The sequence below is a fragment of the Diospyros lotus genome, chromosome 4 (genome assembly GCF_014633365.1).
Source record: "Diospyros lotus cultivar Yz01 chromosome 4, ASM1463336v1, whole genome shotgun sequence".
Taxonomy (NCBI): domain Eukaryota; kingdom Viridiplantae; phylum Streptophyta; class Magnoliopsida; order Ericales; family Ebenaceae; genus Diospyros; species Diospyros lotus.
Window position 1 is genome coordinate 5,174,965 of NC_068341.1, and position 23,912 is coordinate 5,198,876.

The 23,912-nt window shown below is 37.9% G+C and overlaps 2 protein-coding genes and 1 non-coding gene across 4 annotated transcripts; 1 reads left to right on the top strand and 2 right to left on the bottom strand.

The window, feature by feature from the left end:
* Positions 1 to 103: 103 nt before the first annotated feature.
* LOC127799363 (uncharacterized) lies at positions 104 to 6,210 on the bottom strand. Of its 2 annotated transcripts, XM_052333337.1 has the most exons (8): positions 5,812 to 6,210; positions 4,461 to 4,853; positions 1,754 to 4,176; positions 1,398 to 1,667; positions 1,236 to 1,316; positions 802 to 913; positions 656 to 722; positions 104 to 354 (listed from the first exon to the last, which is right to left on the bottom strand). In XM_052333337.1, the coding sequence occupies exons 1-8, from the start codon at positions 5,933 to 5,935 to the stop codon at positions 258 to 260; spliced, it is 3,567 nt and encodes a 1,188-aa protein (XP_052189297.1). In that variant the 5' UTR covers positions 5,936 to 6,210; the 3' UTR covers positions 104 to 257. The 2 variants fall into 2 exon arrangements, 1 of the variants encoding a protein (XP_052189297.1); XR_008022612.1 differs by lacking the exons at positions 104 to 354; positions 656 to 722; positions 802 to 913 and having other exon boundaries at positions 1,398 to 1,584.
* A 1,052-nt stretch (positions 6,211 to 7,262) lies between these two features.
* On the top strand, positions 7,263 to 7,334 carry TRNAP-UGG (transfer RNA proline (anticodon UGG)). Its single transcript has one exon. It is a non-coding gene; the product is annotated as a tRNA-Pro (tRNA).
* Positions 7,335 to 7,576: 242 nt separating this feature from the next.
* On the bottom strand, positions 7,577 to 22,249 carry LOC127799548 (uncharacterized). Its single transcript, XM_052333677.1, has 2 exons — positions 22,082 to 22,249; positions 7,577 to 11,109 (listed from the first exon to the last, which is right to left on the bottom strand). Coding segments are annotated over exons 1-2 (3,048 nt in total). The 5' UTR covers positions 22,083 to 22,249; the 3' UTR covers positions 7,577 to 8,062.
* Between the last annotated feature and the right edge of the window lie 1,663 nt (positions 22,250 to 23,912).

Here is a 23,912-nt window from a genome sequence, read left to right on the forward strand (position 1 = left end):
TTGGGCTGAACTAAACAAGAATGGCTTATGTTTTGCCCAAATGATGTTAGGCTGTTAAAAGAAAAGGCTCCAATCAAACCAGAGCCCAGAAGACCATATGGAATGAGTTGGAAGAATATATACATTGGACTATTCTCTACGAGATGGCAGATAAGCATCCATCAACCTCCTCTCCAAGCAATGAACAAATAAATGAAAAAAAAAAAAAAAAGACATGCCCCAAGTAGATACAAAAATAAATAAGGGCAAAACCATTCTCATTTGCATTTTGTCACAGGACGATATCGACTAGAGTCTTCTTTCACCCATATGGTGGATCTGGTTCTCTTGACCCGATCAACAAAAAGACGATGTCTGCTATGCACGAAAGGGGGGGGGGGGTGTGTCAGAAGGCATGAATACAATTGAAAAAAAAAAAGTCAAGACCGCATGCATACAATTGATCTACTCCATAAATCCAGTGCATGTATAACAAAATATGGCAATTAATATTTTGGCTAATGGACATGTTTGCTCCTCCAAGACAATCATGGTTTCATCATTGTGTAATTTTGCATATATCATTGATGGCCAATCCTTCTTCCCATTATGACACGAGGAATTCATTTTTGCCCAAAAAAGTCTATGTATTAGTTTTTAAGTCTTAGAAACCAACCTTTCATACTCCAGCTTCTGTGTAACTATTCCATTCAATAGCAGCTCCGAACTGTAAACTGCTGCTCCTGCAGATTAGGCAAAAAGTTTGAATCAGACTCTTTTTCATTACATGATCGAGGTTGTGAAATATATCTGGTTTACAACCTTTCTCAAGAAAAGGTACACAAATGACATAATCTTCCTCACAGGATATAACCAACAGGTCGTCTGGAATTTTATCGTCCTTCAATGCTGATCTACCAATTCTTTCCACAGCCTGCACATTTCAACTCACTTAAATCATACAACAAACTGGAAAATATGTCAAATCTATATGTGACTAAGGTGTTTCAAGCACAGAAGCAAAAAAAACATGGCCCAGTAATTAGCAGCAGGGGACACAGAGAAAACAGTACCTGTAATTAAAACGGGTTACTTATCTCAAAATAATAGACCATCAAAGGAATTTAATCATAACCAAAAGACCAAAACCATGACACTGATGAGTTATGAGAGTAAAAGTACCAAATTCTATTATGTATTGACTTTTTGATCATTGATGCAATTGGCAGTAAACAAAGACTAGGTGAAATACACACCAGGCCATGAACAGCCTTAACCAAGCTCGCCAAAATTTCTTTACCAGGAGTTGTATTGGGAGTAATAAAGACTTTTTGCCCCTGCAAAAAAGATACTTTATTAAAAGGAATAAACAGCTAAGCTGACACATCTGATTACTTGAACAAAAATTAAGTTCTCACCTGTAAAAGTGGCTGTTGACATGCGCGTGCCAGTGAAACTGGCAAGGTAAAACCAATCTCCTTTTCCTTTTTGGCATCTCTCAATATGTAATTCCTTTCATCAATGAAACAGCTAGCTTGACCACAACTCTCAAGCCATAAATGTGTAACCACTGGTTTGCCAAAAGCAATAGCTTCTAACATATTCCTAGTCCGTACAAAATTATCTGTTATAAAATGTGTTGCTTCAAAAATAGAGGATGCTACTGAAGCTCCTAGACGAGCCAATATCTGCAATAAGAGACCCAAAAAAGGGACATTTTGAACTTTGCACCAGCTTGTTTAGAGGCAAGAGAAGAAAATACCAAATGACTTACCTTCTTCTGCTGCTTGATTACATCCTCATCCAAGTGGTGACTGAACAACGCTCGAATGCTGGCCATATCTTTCCTCTTCCTAGAATATTTTATTGTAGAAGTAGGCTCTGATCCATTTGAGATTAAGCTGCTGATTTCCTTCATAAGAAATGATCTTGACAAATTCCTTCTGCATGACTGTTTGAGATACTCATCACCCATACAAATGGGTGATGCAGACTGCCTTGGTGTGGTAGAATTAATGGGAGTAGTAGATACCAAACCTGATGGATTGCATCTATCACTTGGCGAAACTCCTAACCTGGAATTCAGTGCAGTACCTTGACCAGCTGACATCATATCTGCATCACTCTGCCAGTCAGATGGCTTGGATGCAGTAGGACCAACCACCTCTTTTGGAACCACGATTCCATCTATGCAATCAATTATGGTAGTGGCATCCCCTGAACCTCCTTTACCCCCACTCTGCTGAAATAAGCCACCGTTGGAGTTCCCATCCAAGGATTGCACAACTGAAGCAACACGTGCAGATGACCGAGTTCTCTTTTTCATGCTTAGATCCATGGAAAGTCTCAGAGGATCTAACTGACCTGACAATTTTCTATGAGATCTTTTTCCTTTTCTATAACTCAAGTGACCAATGCTGTCAGAAGCAAACCTAGCAGCTGATTTATCCTCTTCATTCGATTTGATATTCTCTAGTTCTCCAGAATGACTGGGATGCAATTTAGAAAACTTCTCCAAACTACTGCCCCTTCTATTATGGATGGGATGGGCTTCAGTCAGATGCGCCCCTTCTCGAGAACCAAATGATGCATTCCCTGCATTTGTTACCTTGCATTTCCTAGTTCGATGAGCTATGGGTGTAAAATTAGGAGGAACTTGCTCTTCCAAGTGGCGTTTCTTACCTGATAGAGACCGACCAGATTCAACTATATGACATCTATCAACCTCATCCAGGTCACTTTGTTTCAGACATCTTCCTTCTTCTATGTGCTCAATAACCCCAGAAGGTACTTTATCCATGCCTTTATTCCAATTATTGGCAGAGCGTCCTACATTTTTCTTTTTGTTACTCAGTTTTACCTTTACTAACTCACTATCACATTGCTTTCTCACATTCTTAGCTCGCTTCCCTGATGAAGAACTTGATTCTTTACGCAACTCGTTACAAACATTCCTTCTCTGCTTTGAATTTCTTTTTCGAACTCCAGATCTAGATAAACTTGATCCCTTCTGCAGGGAATCATTCTTTGACTGTGCTCTATTCTCCTTTCCTCCCCTGGCAGAACCCTCATCCGCATCTATGGTACCTTGGTTGGTACCTTTGTTGGTGTCTGTTTTGTCATGTTCACCCGCATCCAATCCAAAGCACAATGCCTCCATAGCTTCAGCAGCCATTTGAGTATCAAAACCTACAATATCTGACATATCCTCAGTAGTGCCCGTGGCTTCCATCTCATCTGAGGGACCAATATTTAACTGCTTATTCAATTCCTTGGTAAGATTTTTTTTAGATTTTGTTTCTGTTACTTTTGCTGTCTTGTCATTCATGTTTGACTTATGCAATCCTGATTTTGAAATTGCTGATACCCTTTCTGTTGTGCTGATATCTAGTTGTTGTTCCTTGTCTCCAGTTTTAGCAACAGCCCCACTTATTTTGGTGTCCAGATGCTTCAGCTTCTGTGGTTGGGTAAAAGATCTCCGCCTCTTACTTCCATTGTCAAAAAATGCTTCCTTTTTTCTGGAAAAGAACTCTCCCCCTCCTTCATCTTCACAGGCATCATCCCAATCATATATCCCTCTTTCTCCAACTGCACTTTCAAGATGAGTTCTTTTAGCCAGACTATGAGTCCCTTTTGCACTTGAGACAGGCTTTGATTTTTCCCCATTGGACCTTCCTAAGCCAACTTCTTGATCCAAATCCATGACATTAACCTTAAGAAACTTGTCCACAAAATCTAGTGCATTGGCCTGCGAAAAGTCTCCAGGTTCTTGAGAATCAACATAGCTTAACCCTGCCATTTCATTGCCACAAGCAGGAAACTGAGGCAAGTCTGCTCGTCCATCAGCGTTAGTTGTATCACTATTAGGCCCTCTAAAAGCAGGAACTATCTCATCCATAAAAAGTCTCCTCACCGTTGAACTACCAACCCTGCACTTGTTATCATCCCTTGATCCCTTCATTTGCTCATTGTAATTCCCAGAAAAATCCTCCTGATCAACTTGCATTCTGAGTGCTGATGAATCTCTAATAGAAGCTATCCCATTACCCTCAGCAGTATGAAGTTTTGAAGATTGACTATCCTTCTTTAGAGAATGTAGCTCAGTGTCAGCTCTCTTAAAATCCATGCTACGAGCTGCCAAACCAGAGGCCCGCAGTGCTGCTGCACGAACTGAAGTGAAATCCCTTCGTAGAGATCCTGAGTGAACAAAAAATAATTACAAGTCCATGCTTACATGGAAATTCCGCCTCAGGCACACTAGACCAGTTTAAAGGCCAAGAGAAGGTATTGCATGTGCCACCAACTCTGGCAAAAGGACAGGGAAACCAGCTGCTAGCAAGGAATAATCGTTTAAATTCATTTTTTTCCATGTAATGCATAATCATCAAGAATAAACAGGTAATATAGAAGGGAAAAAGTAGTTGAGACACCAATGTCAGTAACTAAAATAACATTCACAGTTTTGAAGAACATATGCTGACCTGAACTGCAATTTTCATCAACCAAATCATCCAATTCTGCTTTAGATCTTGTATCATCTTGCTTTGAAGTAGTGCTAAAGAGCTTATTTTCCCGGTCAACTACAAAAGTGCAAACTCTTTTTCTGGAATCATCTTCAGATATGTCATCATCAGCCAATACTTCTGTTGTATCTGTTTCTCCACCATCAGTACCAGCTTCTTCATCCTTGCAGTCGTCTAACAACTGGGTGCCCATATCTTCAACATCATCAGCATCATCCAGTACTTGAGTTTCACCAGCAAAATTGACAAACTGGGTCTCCAACACATCTTCAAGTGGAATTGTATCAACAAATGGCAATGTACTTTGCAGGAACTGAAAGTCATCAAAATCCTTATCTTCGATCTTCTTGCCTGTTACAATAGGTGAGGTAAAGATATTATTAATGTTCCAACATATGGTTGTCAAACCTACGCATCTCAGTTACTGGAAACATTAAAACTGATAATTGTTTCTTTGTTTCCCCATATTTGCCAAATATTTGTACAAAATTTATGGGGTCATTATAAGATATCAGCCTACCACTATTTTTGTATGAAACAGAACATAAAATTAAATGTATACCATCCGGTACAAGTGTGCAAATAAGCTAAATTACCAAATATAAGTTTTTCTTTCTTTTTTTTGTGTGTGGCGGGGTTAGGGAGGTGCTAGGGCATCGTAAAGCCCAAGTATAGAGATACCAATAAAATATGCTTATTATTCACATACAACAACAGCTGTTACTAGTACTTTATTGCTACCTGAATATTGTCTCCAATAATTGTTTAGATATTTTGGATAAGTGGGTCATAAAGAAAAACATATTAAAGCTTGATTGTACTAAGGTATAGTAGTAATAAATTAAATACAACCCTACTTTCTTCATAAATTTTATATTCTTTATTTCTTCATATAATCATAATGACATCAAACTAGAACAGGCTGTCACCACAGCCCAACGTGAATATTCCCTTCAGCTGTAAAGATTTTACATTAGTTGTTATTTCTTCTAAAATCAAATAACAAAATATAAAAATTATAATAAATCAAAGTACAATTATAATTCCTGCCGGATGTTCATCAGAAATAGTTCTTTACTGTCTAATTTTTTATTTTTGGTTCTCTATACGTCTCACTATCCGCATGCTGCTCGGTGATACTAACAAATTGAACACAAACATATCAATAAACAATTACACTGTTTTTCACCATAATTTTTCCCCTCGACACAAAAGATTGAATTTTTATCCAAGTATCAACCAACCGAGAGACCTTTTTTTTTTTTTTGTTGAAAATCAAACCTAGAGGCAAGCAACTAAGAGGAGTTACCGGGCTGCGAAGGCGAAGAAGGCAGGCTGTCAACGGGCTGAGTCTCGTCGTTGTCGCTATGATCAGGACTAGAATCCGTCTCCACTGGTTGAGTCTCGTCACCGGGGTCTCCAATCGAACCCATCGTCACCTCCGGCGCGATCGGTATCCGTCCGTACTCAAAACCCTAGCTACGAAGCGCGTCGAAGCAAGTGAGAACGGTGAACGGATCAGAGGCAGAGAGAGAGAGAGAGAGAGTAGGTTAGGGTTGAGAAGCGGAGGGAAAATGCGGAGGGATGAGAAGTTTGGGATTGGATTTTGGAGGGAAAATTGGTCTCCCCCAAATTCTACTGTTTAGGCGAAGATTTACAGTAACGAGTGAGTCTTCGAAAGTTACTCTCTTCCTATGCTAGGGTTTATATCCCCCTCCCTCCTCTTCTATCTCGGATTGGGTGAAATAAGCATTATGTGGAGGCTTTTTTGGTAATTTAAATATTTTTATTTGAGGAATATTAATAATTGTTTTTCAATATTTTTACTTGGGTAATTTAGATATTTTTTAAGATAATAGTTAAGTAATGATACATGCAAGGTGCATTATTTCATCTTATTTTTAATATTTAAATAATTTATTAATTACTTAAAACATGAGTTACTTAAATGTTAATCTCAATAGAATATTTTTCATGAATAATATTAATCATTATTTCAAAAGTAATAGTTAAAGTATAATAAATATATTTTATTTTTTTTAAGTTAAGTACATTTATTACACATTATTTTTAATTTTAAAACATTCTTATTTGTTGATAATAAATATATTGCGTTTTGTAATATTTATTAATTAATAAAATTATTTTAAAATTAAAAATAAAATATAATGATCAATGCATTGTCTTTTGAATTATTTAAATATTAAAAATAAAATATAATAAATATGCTTTATTTAAAAAAATATATTACTCAATAATAAAATACGTGTATGAATTGGATTGGGTTAAATTTTAATCAATGAAATTTAATTTAATTATAATTGGGTAAATGAGTTTGAATTTTGATCCAACTTGATTTATAGGATAAGTTAAATTTTAATTTAAAAATGTTATATAATTATATTAAAGATTAATGTATAAAAACCAAAAAAACTAAAATCTATAAAGTTTATTTCGCATAAATTTTTAAATTAACATCTCAACAATACATGCAAAGTCATAAGAGAGATTTTAGAGTGGGGTCAAGATTTGAGGAGTCCATTTATACCTTTGTGTATACTTTCTCTAAATTTAAGCGACAAAACTAATATAAAATGTAATTAAATCGTAACATAATTAATCTTTATCACAACATGATTTCTAATATTCAATCATATTTGATAAGATAATATTTCTCATGTTTTCTGTCAGTAGCTTGCTTACCCTACCGGGCTGGCCAACCACTTAGATATACATAGATAAAAGCTGTCCACTACGGTCGGGCATTTGGTCTAGTGGTATGATTCTCGCTTTGGGTGCGAGAGGTCCCGAGTTCGATTCTCGGAATGCCCCAAATGCATTTTTGTAATTTGTCTTGGAGTTCCAACTAGGCAAGGTATTTTTTGAATTTTATTTTATTTTTTTGCAAAATATTTAAAAAAAGACAGAGAGAGAGAGAGAGATTTGTTTAAACAAAGTGAAGCCCGGGCGATAAATATAGACAGCTTAACCTGAAAAAGGTTACTTTTTAAAAAGGAAAGCGAAGCGACTATACTTTAAAAACACATCAACGTCAAACAAGCTCTAAAACGATGGATACAAACCAACGCAGGGTACCATCAACATCAAAGAGAAGGATAGCAGAAGTTATCGACAGATATGAAGTCCCAAATAAAAAAGTTCACTGACTACAGTTTTAGACAACAGTTGCTATTTTATGTCAAATCTAATTTTCCCTAGGATGCATTTCAAACCCAACGCAAAAAGGGTGTAGAGAGAAGGAACGACGAGAAGGAAAGCCACCATTTTTTTATGTCGGATGCAGATGGCTAAGAGCAAAAACCAGCCCGGCATGGACAAGAACCGCCGTGGCGAACCAGCCATTGCGTTGACACGCATACAGTTGATGCCCTAATTGTTGTCATCATAACTGGGTCGGGTTTGAGTTCTAAATATACATACTTCCGTTTAGAGTCTTTGCCAAAATGTCCGGATCAGTACTGAACAATCACCTCCAGAAGGCCTTACAATCTGGGGTGTCCACCAACCTGCAAGAGGGCGCGATATTCCTCCTCCTCCCCTCATGTTGAAGAAAACAGTTTGATTGGCAGTGCTGCAGGATCAAGCTCCCAGAACCCTCTCAGGCTGCCACCCCTCTGGTCTGTCAAGCGGAAAGCAGGTACTTGATGCGAAAACCTAAGCAGCTCTGTTCGAGCAATCACCAGAGCTGATCCTTCTCCCATTTCAGCCTTGAAAACTGAATTAAAACCATCCACCAGTTCTAAAACCAAAACCTTTATCGCTGACTCATTTACCTCGAGGATTTCTACCATGTCATAATCACAGGTTTCCAAATCAGAACTTGTAATTCCAGAATTCCAGTTCCTGTATAGTGCCCAAACGTCGCCTTTCCCAGGGAAGATCGCATATACATCCTTCTTATCTGTGCGTTCCACCCTTAACTGATGAGAGAAGGCACTGGTTTCAGTATATTTAGCGGTTCCCTTTTGAGGCTTGAACATCCCACAACCAATGAGCATATCTTTGTCAAGCCACGAAATTGCGTTCTCTGGCATTGAGCAGGCAACAAGCCATGTCATATGCAGTTTAAACTCTGGAAGATTCTCGATTTTCTTGACCAGAGCATAGTACTTTGGTAAACCATCTTCATCACTGTATAATGCCCAAATCTGACCAATCTGAAACTTCTCAGGCAATTTGTCATCGTCAAAGTTGTAAAATTCTGGATCGGGAACTTCAAAATATTTCGGCATTGATGGCAGAGAAGAATTAGTGTCTTTGCTGCAATTGTCAGAACTCATGTGCTCAGGAGCAAATTGGGTCTCAGGGTCTTTAGTAGAAGTTTCAGGAGAAATGCGCCCAACGTCTACATCCTTTATCTTGTTCACCTGCAACTCAGATGTATTTTCTTCAGACTTGGTCACTGGTTCCGCACTGCCTGTTGGAGATTCAGAACAAGAGATATCGTCAATTTGTATGTTTGCATCCTCCATATTAGAATCTTCAGCAACAGTAACCTCTGGGAGGTTAGCAGACAAAGAAGCTGGGTCAAGTTCGAAAGATCCTTTAGGAACATTTTTCCTTTCCTCACCAGTCATTTTAAAGGAAGGAACCCTGTGGGAAAATCTGAGTAGTTGATTTGCTTGCAATAGAATTGAATCCTTTCCTTCCATTGCTGTCCGACAGAAAAGGCATGAGAAACCTTTCACCTTACTCAGGTAAGCAACAGCAACACCAATTCCCTCGGTAAAGTCTGACAAGACTTCGACAAACTCAAATTCATACTTCCGCTCACAGCCAGGTTCTGCATGCCACTTTATATCCCAGTTTTTGAAGAGGGCCCAAGTTTGTCCCTTTCTAGGATATATCTTGTAAGTGTCCCTTTTGCTGCCCTTTTCCCAGTGGACCAAATGTGAGAACATAGGTTGATCTTCAGTGTTTTCAGACTTTCCATGCTTGAACTTACCACATGTAACTGGTAACCCCTCGTCAACCCATTTAATTTCATCTTCATCATCTGGGTCTGGTTCCAGCCAAGTTATCCGCAATTTGAACCCAGGTTTATGTACTTTCCTTATCCGAGCATAAAATCTAGGCATGGCATCCAAAGTGTCATAAACAGCCCAGATTTGACCAACCGCAAAACATCCTTCTCTTCTATCCTTGTCAAAATCATTGAAATCTGGATCAGGATATTCATAAACTTCTGGATCTGTTTCCTTGATAGGACTTGAAATTGATGAAGACTTAACATTACCAATAGAACTTCTCTCCTGATCATCCTTCATAACCTTATTTGCCACTTCACTTTCTTCTTTCACATTTTGTATTCTCCCCTCCTTAATGGTACTTTGCTCAGCTGCCTCTTTTTTTGACACTGGAACTTCAGTGTCATGATATGAACCATTGCACTTCGCTCTCTTCAAAGGGCCCCCAAGTTCATCTTCCTCACTTAAGTTTTCACTATAAGAAACATGTTGTTTAGACCGAGTTGATCTCCGAGGGTACCCTCCATAACTTACAAAATTCTGTTTAGCTGCAACATTGCTATTCTCTTCAGTAAGAATGTCTTCCTCAGGGTCACTGCTACTTTCAGTATCACAGCTACTTTCACTTGATTCGGCTGCCTGCTTCTTTCTCTTACCATTAATTTTTCCTGAGGACTTAGATTCCCTAAACCCACCTTCTTTATTAATTTTTGCATCAACATTGCCCCGTTTTTCATTTGGTTTTGACTCCCTAGCAATCTCAGTAGTTCTGCTGTGATTCTCACTTATAATATTTCCCTGAGATCCCACTTTGCTCGCAGGGTTTGCTGAAGCACCTTGCACGTTTGCCTTAAAATCACCCTGATTTGGAACCTCCTTTGTTTGGGAGAATGTAAACGGAAACCGGTTGGTTCCAGGAACTGGAGGGCTAATCTCGTAGGCAGTGAAGGGCCTTTTACAACGGTCACACGACAGAAGTCTGTTGACCAACTCTCTATAAAATTGGTACTTCGTAGAACAGAAAGGACAGACAGTCCAAAAAGTCATTCGGTCATTAGAAGACCTTTGCTGAGTCTGCCTGGCTGGCTGCTGGTATTGTGAATTGAAAGCCATGAATGGTGAACTAGCCTTGCTTGCAAAATGGTTTTGTTGCCAAGGTGGCTGTTTCCCAAAATTAAAGTTACTGCTTCCAGGTTGTGTAGCCCAATTTGGTGCTGCACGTCTTGTAGCTTTGCTTCTATCATATTGCATCCGTTTCCCACGATCCAAAAGCACTCCCTGAGCTTCCCCAATCAACTTGAAGGCATCTGATGCGCCAGGAAACTTATTCTTATCTGGATGAAGTAAGAGAGCAAACTTCCTGTATTGCTTCTTGACCAATGCCTCGTCTGCTGTTGGTTCAACTTTGAGGATACCATACCAATCCTTTTCATTTCCATTATTCTCAGCAGAGCAGTGCACATCACAAACTGTGATCAACTGAGAAATGTTTTCGAGCTCAGGGTGGAGTTGCTGGGCCCTAAGTGCAATCTTTCGAGCCCCCAAAAAGTCCTTATTTTGCATCTTCTTCTCTGCAATGTCTTTTGCTCTGATAGCCTCTTCTTTGTTGCACTCCATCACTGAATCCAGAAAACCCAAATCAACTTGCCTCCATACAGTGAAATATAAAAAGTTAAACCCAATACAAGGAATGGGGATTGCTTACACACACACATAAAGCACAACCATGCAAACTTGTTAAACCCACACAGCTTGCAGAAAGAAATCAATATACTTTTAGAGTAAAGAAGTGCAAAGGCAAGGAAAAGGGATTGGATTATAAATAAGCCAGTAACTATAATAAACAAATTTAAAAGTATGGGAGTGCAATCAAGAAACAGAGGAGGTAGTCAAGATCCAGACTAGAAACAAAGAAGCTTTACCCTTGTTCCAGTCCAAAGGTTTCAACTCTTCACATTATACTAATGCAAAAACCAAGAACTTGATAACATACTTCCAATAAATCACATGCAAGTCCAAGCTAGCTGTTCTAGTTCATGACAGGACAATAGGAGACCTGCTGCTTTGGGTTTTGAAAGTGAACCACCAATCGCACTGAAGTTGGAGAACAAACTCATGTTTTTTTTTATTGATTAATTGCATCATAGAGAAATTTTCATAGAGCAATCAAATGCCATTCACGAACAACGGGGAATGAAAAGAAAAAGTGGCCCGGACATCAAAAAGGCATAAATTGCCCATTTAAAAGCTGCACTAATAGGGAGAGAAAATGAAATATTCTCTCCCGGCCATAAAACAACAAAAGATAAAACAAGGAAAGAGGGAAGTACATAACAATGAAGGAAGGTCACTCAGGAGAACCTACACTGCTCAAAAAGGAGCAGCAGCCTAGCAAGACTGCATCTTGACCTCAGAAAACTCCAGGCCATAGAAGACAAGAAGTTGAAAGATGTACAATCCAACTCAAAAGACACACGTTCAGGGAAGTTATATCAAACTCTTGTAATCCCTTGCTGAAGCATAGGCAACCTAATCAGCCTCGTAGAGCACAAATCACAATAAGGGGCATCATACTTGGCCTCAATAACACTGATCCAAAATCGATCCCACTCACAAATAAGACTCCACAAGCACGCACTTAGGATGGCCTTAGTAACCATCCTCAAGTTCCTAATCACCATACCACCTCATATCAATGGCTAGTAAACCTTCTCCTATCTAACTAAATGAAACTTAAACCCAGTCCCTGAACACTCTTCACCCCCACCACTCCCCCCCCCCCCCCCCCCCCAAAAAAAAAAGCCCCTGCAACTTCTCTAACCTGACTACCAAAGAAGTAGGATTTATGGACAACAATAACAAATAAGCAACACAAAACAAGGTACTCTTAATAAGAGCTACTTTCAAAAAAATAATCATCTTGTTCAAAAAGCAAGTCTTGATTCGCACCTGTCAATCACCCAATCACAAACCACCTTTGAATTTGAAAGATAAGGCAACAACCTTGCAACCTAACAAGTCAGCAAGACCATAGATTTTTCTTTTAACATCACCGCCTCAAGATTATCTCACTCTTCGAAAGAATAATTTTAAGCTAGACAATGCCTCAAAGTACAAGAAAACACTTTTAAGAAACCCCAACACCCTCTCGCAGCTTCACAAAGTACAACCACTTCATACGTGAAAGCAAATAAGAGACCTTAAAAGAGACCCTGCTGCTAGACTTCACCTGAAAACCATTAACTCAATCCATAAGCTCAGCTCTAAGGAACAATTGGCTAAGAAACTCCAAAACCAAAATAAATAAAATGGAAAAGAGTAGGGTCTCCTCCTATAAGACCTCTAGGCTCTAGAGCATTGAAAAAACTGTAGGGTACATCATCAACTAAATTAGAGAATCTAATAAAGGAAATACAACAATTAATTCAAGATCACCACTTAGTCCCAAATCCCATTCTATCCATGACATCAGTTAAATACTCCGGCAAACATGATCATACATCTTCTCAAAAATTAATTTACAAATAGGCACCATAAAAGAGGCAATCGAATTTTTTTTCCAAACATGCTAGACTTGTCAAACTCTTGAATTGTAACAAAAACACCTCTACCCACAATATTCTTAAACTGATGAAAGAAAGCAAGAATGTCAAAATTTTGAACTCGAGCATTACTCAGACAGTAATAATGAATAACATACATCAAGCAATAAATATCTTTTTAATAACTAATATGTATACACACATAAAAAGGATTGGAGACGAGAGGACAAACAACATATGGCAAAGAAGGTCATTTTAGTCGGCACATATACATAAGTTGTCGCAAACATAGATTACAGAAAACCATTAGAATTAAGATAATAAGACATGGGTACAATACAAATTGGGAAAAATAGCACTAATTCTGAATTAATAGCAAAACTTAGAGAGAAGGCCAATTTGTATTCAAGAAAGCGCTACAATAAGGATTCTACAATCAATATGAGGTGGGTACAGAAGAAGTTAAAATGACAAACCACCTTTCAGATGAAAAATTAAAGTTTTTTTTATAGAAAGAGAAATATTTGTTTTAAGATAGAGGGAAAGAGAACAAGAAGAAGAGAATAAGTCATCCTCTAAAAGAGAAGAAAACAACAAGAACAACAACATACTAAGTCTTTACCCCACTATGGCGGCATGACTACATGAATTCTAGCATTCAATTCCCTTCCCTCCATGGTCTTATCTTTTGTAAGGCCCATACACTTAATATCAAACTTAGATGTCTCCCACCAGGTTTTTATTTTTTTTATTGTCTGTCTTCCTCCATCTCTTTTGCTAACTACTTGTTTCACTCCATCTACTCTTCTCACAAGAGTCTCTACTAGTCTTATTCTGACGTGATTAAATCATCTTAGTTTCAATAAGAGTCACCCTAACAGGCCTAACCTTATTACAAATAACCTCATTTTTAATTTTATCTTTTCCTACATGGCTACACATTCATCTTAGAATCCTCATCTCAGTCACATTCACATTTTGTACATGTTGGTGCTTTACTACCCAACAATCACTATGCCAAACAATGAAGCTGGTTTTACAACTATCTTATAAAATTTTCCTTTTAACTAGAATGGAATCTTATAATCACATAAAATGCTAGATAGTATTCAATACTCCACAATGAAGGGGGGTGGAGAGACAATCTTATGCCACAACAAAACCCACCACATCTTCCTACTTCTGAAGATTCTACTTTTTCCTCATTCCAAATGCACCTATGAATAAAAATAAAGCATTTTTCCACAAAATCTTGGTTTCCTTCGTGACCTCAAAGCCCCAATATTTTGGTCACATGAAGTCCTCCATAGATAAAGGGTAAGCCCACATCTTCCTAGAAATGGATGACAATTTGTTTCATATATTCCAAGAGATGGGCAATCCACAAAAAAAGACAGTTGCTCTCACTACTACTGCAACATAAAATACAAAATATCAATCAATAGAGCTTTATGGGGTCTCATTCTCTACAATAAATTATTTGTGTTAACCTCATTAAGAGAAGCAGTCCAAACAAAAGCCACAACCAGTCCAAATAAAAAGTCCTAAACCTTAAAAGGAACCTTAAGCTTCCAAGCAAACTTGGTTAGAACAAAATGAAGCAAGGACCCATAACAAGGTATTCATAAAAAGATTTACAAGAAAAACCACCCAAATTTTCAAGGCTCCAAATTCTACAATCACAAGAAAACCAAACAGAAGCAAGTAAATCAAGAAGATTGTCAAAAGTCTCACCCTTCCTATCATTAAGATTACAGAAATAAAATTTCCTAGAGAGATGTCTATTCATACATGCACAAAAATAACAGAGGGGCAAAATGAAGGGTTGAGAAACTATATGAATGCAGAAAATTTTGAGATAAAGGACATTACCAACCCATCATCAATCTTCCCAAAAACAAATCTTCTTCCCAACTCCCACTTTCAAACAAAAAAATGAGGAAAGAACAAAGGTGCCCATGCCACTTGGGAGATGAACTTCTAAGGACTAAATGGGAGGCAATAAACCCAAGCTTTGCATCCTGCCCACTCTTTTTGAGGTCATATTTACTACAAACCACTTTGTGCCAAAGAGAACTAGACTCAAGGAAATCACCTCAACCATTTTCCCACTAGCTAAGTGTTCTAGGAAACCATATTACCAAGACTGAAACCTCCATGGACAAAAGCTTGTACACCTCCTCCCATTTGTTAAGATGGTCCCCCTTGCTTTCACTCACCCAAAACCAAAGAAAATCCTTCATGTAGGGGTGTGCCTGGTTCAAAAACCAAACTGAACTGAGCCACTCAGTTTTAGATTAATTGAACTGAAACCAAAAAGAACCTATATTTAAACTGAGCTGCATTCAGTTTTTCAAAGAACTGAGAGGAAAAATGAAGGCTTTCAGACAAATAAATGGTGACAACAAAATTAAACTGTTAAGAGAAGCTAATTCAATTAAACTGTTGGCAGGGAAAAAAAATAATAAGACATTATACAACAAGTGAATAATTTCCTAATTGCTTTCCAATTCGATTGCTGATGCCACACAGATGGTATGGTTGTTGGTTGAACTTTGACTGATTACAGCGCTTTAACATGATGTTAAGCGGAATATCAGAGTAAAATCACAGAAAAATATTTTAGGAATTAAATCTTCAATTAGAGATTTTTCTTTTTTTAAGAAAAAGGAAAGTCAGCAGGCATAGAGGAGGAAAGACTAAGACAGTTGTTTTGACAGCCAAGTAAACACCAAATATGACTAGAGGTATCCCAAATTAGGATACAACTGTGAATGCAAATTCATGAATCTACCAAGAACCATCATATGATCAATGGCTGAGATTCATTGGTATGATTTGAATATTCCCATTATTGTACTTTTATTTGCAATTCCATATCAAATTTAGAAGCAGCCTGTACCCTGAAGCTTACCAAATTAAGCCCTTCTCCACCTTCAATATGCAGTTGTAAGTTCTAACCAAGCAATTAAACCATTCATAGATAGATGTATATTTTGCAAATTTTCAGGCCTGCCCAAAACAGGCTTCTCTAAAGTAAATACCAATCTACAGCTTTTCTTGACAGCTGTACATTGCTGTTTATTTTCTTGAAGGAGCTGGTATAAAGAGCCATTGTTGATGCCAGAGCTGATATAAAATTGATAGGCATACAACAAGTCAACAGTTTCCAAAAAATGCTGCTGATACAGCTTTGAGATCTGATTCACAGTGACTCGGTGAGATATTAAGAGACAACTGACAAGTAGAGAGAGAAGAGGGGGAGGGGGGGGGGGGGGGGGGGGGGAAGAAACAAAGATGGCCTAGAGGGTTCTCTGGTTAAAACTTCGGATCAGTTCAGGTTATCCTTGGTTTGGTTTTTAAAATCCTCGGTTCAGTAGGTTTTCCAGCATCCTAAACCAAAACCGAAACTGAAATCATCATGTTACTGAAACCAAACTAAAATGTTCGGTCAGGTTCAGTTTTGGGTTTTCATGGTTCATTTGCACACCCCTAGCATGTAACGCTCAATTCCATCAGCCACCTTCACCGTTAACAATCACAAGTCCTAATCACACTAGGTGGGGTTAGCTACATGAATGCTAAACCTCCAATTATCCACCAGAATTTTAGACAAAGACATAAAATATAATGAAGTAGATGCTAGACAGGATCTGATGAGTTACTGTCACCTAGGGAAAAGAAGGCTCCAGACCAACTAACGAGCCTTTTCGAAATTCTCTCAACAACTTGTTCCTAAAAGGCTATGGATTGCAGGTAACCACCTAAGGGAGCACCTTCAAATAACTTAAAGGCCACATAAGGGAGCATTAATGCTTTCAAAACCTGAGTTTAAAGGCTGAATATATGGCCATCACAGACCCCTTTTATCAATGATCCTCCCAAATCATCAACAATCAGAGTGAAAATAAGACACCTCCCCACCCCCTTTTCTAATACCCCTGGAAGCAGAAACTAGGACCTAGGCTTAACAATGACAGTGATAGAGAAAATAGCAGAACTAAGGCAGACCCATATCCATAAATGCTTGTCAAGCCCTCAGATTATGGGCTGGACAATTGAGGGAATTCCAATTGAATTCCAAGAAAGAAATGAATGTAGGAAAACAGATAGAATGAGGGAGGGAGAAAGAGAGAACGAGAGGGAATGAAGAGGGAACGAGAGAGAGAGAAAAATTAGAGAAAGACTTTTGTATTATTCTCAATGATCCTTCCTCATACTGCTGTAGGTCTCTTATAGAGCCTCTAGCAACCATAACAGTATTCTAACAATATAACAACTAACATAACAGCCAAAACAGTAAGCTAATTCCCTAACCACTTAACCCCCCATCTAGTTAGAAACTAATGACACATACAAGTAGATATTAACGACCATTTACTGATTCACCCCTAGGGTCGTGACAATCCCCACCCCTTCAAACAATTCTTGTCCCCAAGAATTGACAGCAAAGGCTATAGTTCAACCAATCCCTACCTTCAATACTTGCTGCCTCCTTCTCTTCTTTTTACTGTTTTGCTCTTTCCCTTTGAGTAGTAGAAATGTAGCAACGTTCATAGCCTCTGGCCTTAACCATTCCTTCAAATACTTTAGTTGGTATCGAATGCAGCTGTGATTCCTCCCCTATGATCACTTTGCACTCACCGGTTTCTTCATGGGGAACCTCCTCCACCTCTTCTTCCTTTTCTCCATCATAACCTTCCATATTCATCAGCTGCCTCCTACATTGATGGTCGGGACTAAATTTGTCTCCACACCTAAAGCATAGCCCTAGTTGTCTCTTATGCTCTATCAGGTTACCCTTCGTGCCATTATTATAAGACTGTGTTTTGGCTGCCTCTGGATTAGGCCTTGCAAGCAAAAGCCTAGAGTTACCACCTCCATATTGCCCCGCCAATAAACTCGGCTCGTAGGGAACATTATGCTTCTTGAAAATGGCCTCTAAGGTCATTTCTTACAGCCTAGCTTTTTCTGCAGCTTGCCTTACAGACAAGGGTGTCATCATTTTCACCATGGGCCGTAACTCCTCCTTCAATCCACTAATAAAACTAGATACCAAGTACTGCTCAGTAAGCCTTGGTTGCACCGTACATAACATGGATCTCAACTCCTCAAATCGGGCTTGGTACTCCATTACAGTTCCTTCCTGCTTCAACTTGCTAAATTCTTCTATAACATCTGCCATATTCTTCTCCCCAAAGCGCTCACATAGCCCTTCCAAGAAATCTATCCAATCCCCTTGCAACCCTTCATCTTGGATCCACCCTTGGTACCATAAATCTACCACTTCATTCAAATAGGTTGTCGTTAGGGTAATCTTCTGATCTTCGGGAATCCGGTAGAATTGAAAGAACCTTTCACACCTCCTTACCCACCACCGTGGTTTCTTCCCCTCAAACATGGGAATCTCTAACCTTGGCATAGGTACATGGGCGTGCGTTAATTGTTGCAGATTTCTTCCTTGATTTTCTTGGACTGTATGTTGATCCACTTCTTCCAGAATTCCTAGAGTTCCCGACCGATTGCCCTGATGAGCAAGATCAGTTCAGACGCCTGCTTTGTCGTGAATTCCGACGACAACCAGAATTGGGGTAGAGAGGCTAACATGTTTAACATGTTGTTGATCCTCTGCCCTAGCTGCTCTACCGTTTTTTGACACTTTTCTATAGCTTCTTGCTACTTCTCTGTTGCAGCTTGCATGGCTTCCTTCCAATCCGCTAATTCTTCCCGCGTTTGGCGCATGGCATCTTGGGTATTGGACATCCCAACTTCCATTGTCTCCAACCTAGTCTCCAATTGCTTTAATCTTGTACCTTCTGCCATCTGCCCAAAATTCAATTCACCACTTCACGCCTTCCAATCCTAATTCCAATCAAACAACAGCTGAGAACCACCTCCTATTTCACTTACAGAATTTGATCTGCAAGTCAAACGATCCTCAAATCCGAACCGCTTAGGGGAACCGCTTCTAGGCTCTGAATCTTTTAGCAAGATCGCTTCTTGAATCCATAAATTGGAACCGAAATGCCGAAATTCGACAGAAATTAACAAGGGTGGGAGAAGGCAAAAGCCCAGAACCGCTTCGCCACCCTCCTATGACCCAATTGATCCTGGGTCGATCTCGATCAAATGGCAAAAATCAACGAAACTCACAGCCGAGTATTACCTTTTGTTTTGTCTTCAAGATTAGACAATGCACTTCTCCGATCACACCCTCACGGCCTTCGTTAGCCAATTCCGACGCCCAATCATCGTCCAATGGCAACTTCCTGCTTCCAACCCTCAAGATCGTCCGGCTTTGCTCGGGTCTCCTTACCCAATCACCAACCCTCCTGAAATTGACAAAATCTTGAATCAGCCAGGTCTGTAATTTCCGTAATCACTAGAATTTATTGCTTCTTGAATCGCCACCCGTGACTCGTTCAATTTGGCACCCAAGAATGTCCTACGCGCTCTGCTGCTACTTCAATTCTGAGCTGTCATCCGCATAATTACTTCGCTGGCTTGCTTCTTGCAGCTCGGTCACTTCCAACACTGCTGGTTTTGTGTCGGATCAAACCCTCAATGCATTGCTTAAAGGTTCTGCCCAAATTGAAAAATTTGCCGTCGAGGATTGCATGGCTCTGATACCACTTGTCAAGCCCTTAAATTATGGGCTGGACAATTGAGGGAATTCTAATTAAATTCCAAGAAAGAAATGAATGTAGGAAAACAAATAGAATGAGGGAGAGAGAAAGAGAGAACGAGGGGGAATGAAGAGGGAACGAGAGAGAGAGAGAGAGAGAAAAAAATTAGAGAAAGACTTTTGTATTATTCTCAATGATCCTTCCTCATACTGCTATAGGTCTCTTATAGAGCTTCTAGCAACCATAACAGTATTCTAACAATATAACAACTAACATAACAGCCAAAACAGTAAGTTAATTCCCTAACCACTTAACCCCCCATCTAGTTAGAAACTAATGGCACATACAAGTAGATATTAAGGACCATTTACTGATTCACCCCTAGGGTCGTGACAGCCACCTCTTACCAAAATCTCTCTATAACTTTGCCCAAAAAAACCCCCCAGCAACCTCTATCATAACCTTTAAAAATCAAACTTAAAAATAATACTGTTTTTATGATTTCTCGTAGCATCCTTGACTACTTCATTTGCCACCAAAGTAGCATTTAAATATGCCTAACGTCAACAAATGCAAACTAGATGTAATAAAGAGCTTCAACCTGACCTGACTCACCTTATCCGCTAAGACCTTAACCAATATTTTATAGGCATTCGCACTTAAAGCTAATAGATTCAAAATCCCTAACCTATTTACTCAAGGCTTTCTTTGGAGCCAGAGAGATAAAAGGGAAGTTGATGTTGCAGGCAACCACACCAATACAATGACTTATCCAAAAGCTTCAGAATGTCTTCTTAAGAAAAATATTTGAACACAAAAATGGAAGTAAAGGATGCACGGCCATCCAATTGAGAACATTCTGTTGGACAAGGAAGAGAAATTCAAATTTGAAGATAGTTAACCGATGGATAAGGCCTTTAATCTTGTAGTTTAAATATTGTAAACTTGTATTTTAAAGTTTAAATTAGTCTCCATAATTTAGGAGATAGAATATCCTAATATTTAGGAGATAGCATATCCTATCTCATCTCCTACTTTATAGGAGAAAAGATAAGGATGTATTTTGTATATATTTCTGCTCTTCTTTTCGTTAGAATTAATCAAGCAAGAGAGTTTTTTTCTGCTTGTTTCACATTCTAACACCCAAAAAAAAAAAAATGACAGTTTAAAATGTTCAAAGACCTAAATAATAAACAAAGCTGCATGTTTAAATGTTGGATAATAGTTCCCCAACTTTTGATGCAAAAAGACAAAGATTGTCGAGTGGATTGAATTTGACTTTTATTTTACAGTTGGCTTTGAAGTGATTCTAATACCGTTAAATGTTTTCTGCAAGATAATTGGTCTAGAATGGTTGCTCAGAAATCGCAAATTAAATAATACCACCAGAGTTTGTTTTTAAACAGTGAAACAAAACTAAAGCTTAAAACTACACAAGGACAATTGCCAATTGGCCATGCCACTGGAAACTTAAGTATACTTTACTTCGGACATCAAATATAAGGAAAAAAGATAATAAAATTAATCAAACATGTAGCATATGTAAAAGCTGCAACAACGCTACCCAGAGTAAATGACTAAAGAAATACCCACAGAGCTACATTTATTCATGTTAAGAATAGACACCATGACTACATGTTAAGTTGCTTGGTTCAGTCAAATCCAGCTGAAATATGGGGAGAAAAAAAGGATATGAACAAACTCTTCATGAATGCCAAACCAACCCACAGAACTCTTGTTATCACTCTCATAAAGTCATCAACAAAACCCAAAGCGAGATATTAGAGAACAAACAAGCACAAGGTTGTGCATTCTTTACTTCAAAGACCAAAGATAAACAACTACGTGAACTAATAGAAACGTAAAACAAGGCCGCTGGAAACAATCAGTGAAACAAGTGCCCCCCAAGCAACCACTTTTGACCTAAAAGATAAGACACGCGGTATGCACAGAGTAGCTGAAGCGACTGAACCAACCAAAAAAAAAAAAACCCTAAAGCCAATCGCAAAATGATATCAAACAAAATCAATAGCACCCTTTGATCAAGTGACATCAAGCGAACAATAAACTCAAGAATGAGAGGCATTCAGCGCAGAAACAAACTTCAAACTTGGGCGTTCCACAATTCAAAACAACACGGTGAAACTAATAGCAGCATGCATCGCATATAAAGCCCCGAATTATTCCACGAACCCCAAAGTAAAACACTTTCAACTTGAAAAAAATAGACGAAATAGCACGCGTTTAGTTGCTGGAACGAGTGAATCTAGACATAAAACAGTATATTTATTGCATTTTCTCGATCAACACAAAACCCTAAAAATTATTTGGTCCGATGCAAGGTAATCAACAGAATAGAAACACAAATTACTTTCTCTAACATGAAAAAGAAAAGTAGAAGAGATCGGATAAAGAAAGTTTACTCGTTACTCGACGCAAATCCTGAGTTTCTTCGCGAACCAGGGAGCGAACGAGAGAGCAGGGGGCGGGGGGGGAGAGAGAGAGAGAGAGAGAGAATGCGAAGTGTGGCTCCCGGCGAAGTCCGCCAGGGAGAAGGCAGGTTGAGGGAGGGATGGAGGGAAAAAGGCCCTGGATTATGGGTTAATTACGCTTCTGGTGCTGTTTGTAGACCGTACAAGGCAGTCGTAATTAAATTGAAGTTCGGGGACAATTTTATAATTCCTTCTTTCCAGTTTTACCCTCCATAAAAATGGGAGTTATTAGATGGATCAATTTAAATAATCAATTTCATGTGAGGAAAAATATATTTTTTGTGTGATTAAAATTAAAAATGATAAATACTAGTAGCACATCAAGGTTAAATAGGTATAACGTAATGATGAAAATTTGAAGGGCAATAATGTTAGTAGTTGATTTTGACTAATATTAATGGAGATATCAATGTGTTATTAAATAATAACGGCTTAATATTGATGAGTTTAAGGTCATTTACGTCGGAGATTGACTTTAGTCAATCTTATTAACGAAAATCATTCAAAAACTTTGACGTAAAGCCAGAGTTGATTTAGTTATTTTAATAGACATAGTAATTCATGGCAACATCATAAGCTTAAGATGCACTTTTGTGACGAGAAATTGATAATGAAAATTTTGAGATCATTGGTATTATGAGTCAATCTTTGTAAATGTTAACAAGGATAGCAATACATTAGGGCTAATTATGCAAGTATTGGTAATAAAAGAGTTTTGAGATCGCTAAAGTTAGGGGTTGATTTTAGTTGATATTGATAGGACATCAATTCATAATAACAATGTCTTAACACAACTTGATAAGAAGTTTTAAGATTGTTAACATTAATGATTGAATTTAACCAATAATAATTGGGATAATAATTCATAGCAACATACTAGGTTAAATAAGTAAAATTTTGTAACAAGAAGTCCGAAATTGCCAAAGTTTATAGGTATAACAATTTGTGGCAACCCACTAAGGTTAAACAAGCACAACTCACTAATGATATGTTTAAGATTGGCAACACCAAGAGTTAACTTTAAACAATATTAATAGGTATCACAATTTTTAACAAGAATTTTGAATTAAATAGACTTGACTTGGGTATAAAGAGTTTTTAAGATCACTAAAGATGAATGTTAATAAGTTTGTAATTTATATCTATCTCAATAGATACATACAATTTGTCATTGACTTATTATAAAAAAGGGAAAAAATCCTCATTAAGTAGGTACGGATAATAAAAACGTTAGGGTTCTATGTAATTTTAAATCTTTTAATTGTGTATATTATAATTATAATTTGTGCAATAGATGTATAAATAAAAAGAATTTCAAATAAAGGATCGATTTTCAATAAGAGATGCTTAAAAGTTGAAGTTTAGTTTTTTAATGTTTTAAAAATAAGTTTTAATTAACGATAAATATTGATATAATGATAGAATTTATTTTCTTCACATCAAATATGATAATTGGTAAATAATGCAATAGATAAAACAACACGATAGTATTTTATAGTTATAATTTACTTTAAGTTTGCAATGAAAATTGAAGCAAACTCTTTTTACCTAAAGCACAAGAAAAACAAAAATAAAAACAAAACAAAGGCAAGCATAAAAGAACTCCGAGAATAAGTATCAAGAGGTTAAAAGTAACAAAAACACAATAACCTTCACACAACTATAACTAAATACTTTACTTAGTTTACCCATCATTTTGGCCTTCTAAATAATGTCAGAACTTAATAAGATGATAGAAAATAATTGACTGTCTTAATGAGTT

Coding starts and splice junctions, on each gene's coding strand:
- LOC127799363 (XM_052333337.1), bottom strand. CDS start 5,935: ATGGGTTCGATTGGAGACCCCGGTGACGAGACTCAACCAGTGGAGACG. Junction 4,854..5,811: donor TTCTTCGCCTTCGCAGCCCG/GTAACTCCTCTT, acceptor CTATTGTAACAG/GCAAGAAGATCGAAGATAAG. Junction 914..1,235: donor TTAAGGCTGTTCATGGCCTG/GTGTGTATTTCA, acceptor TGAAATGTGCAG/GCTGTGGAAAGAATTGGTAG.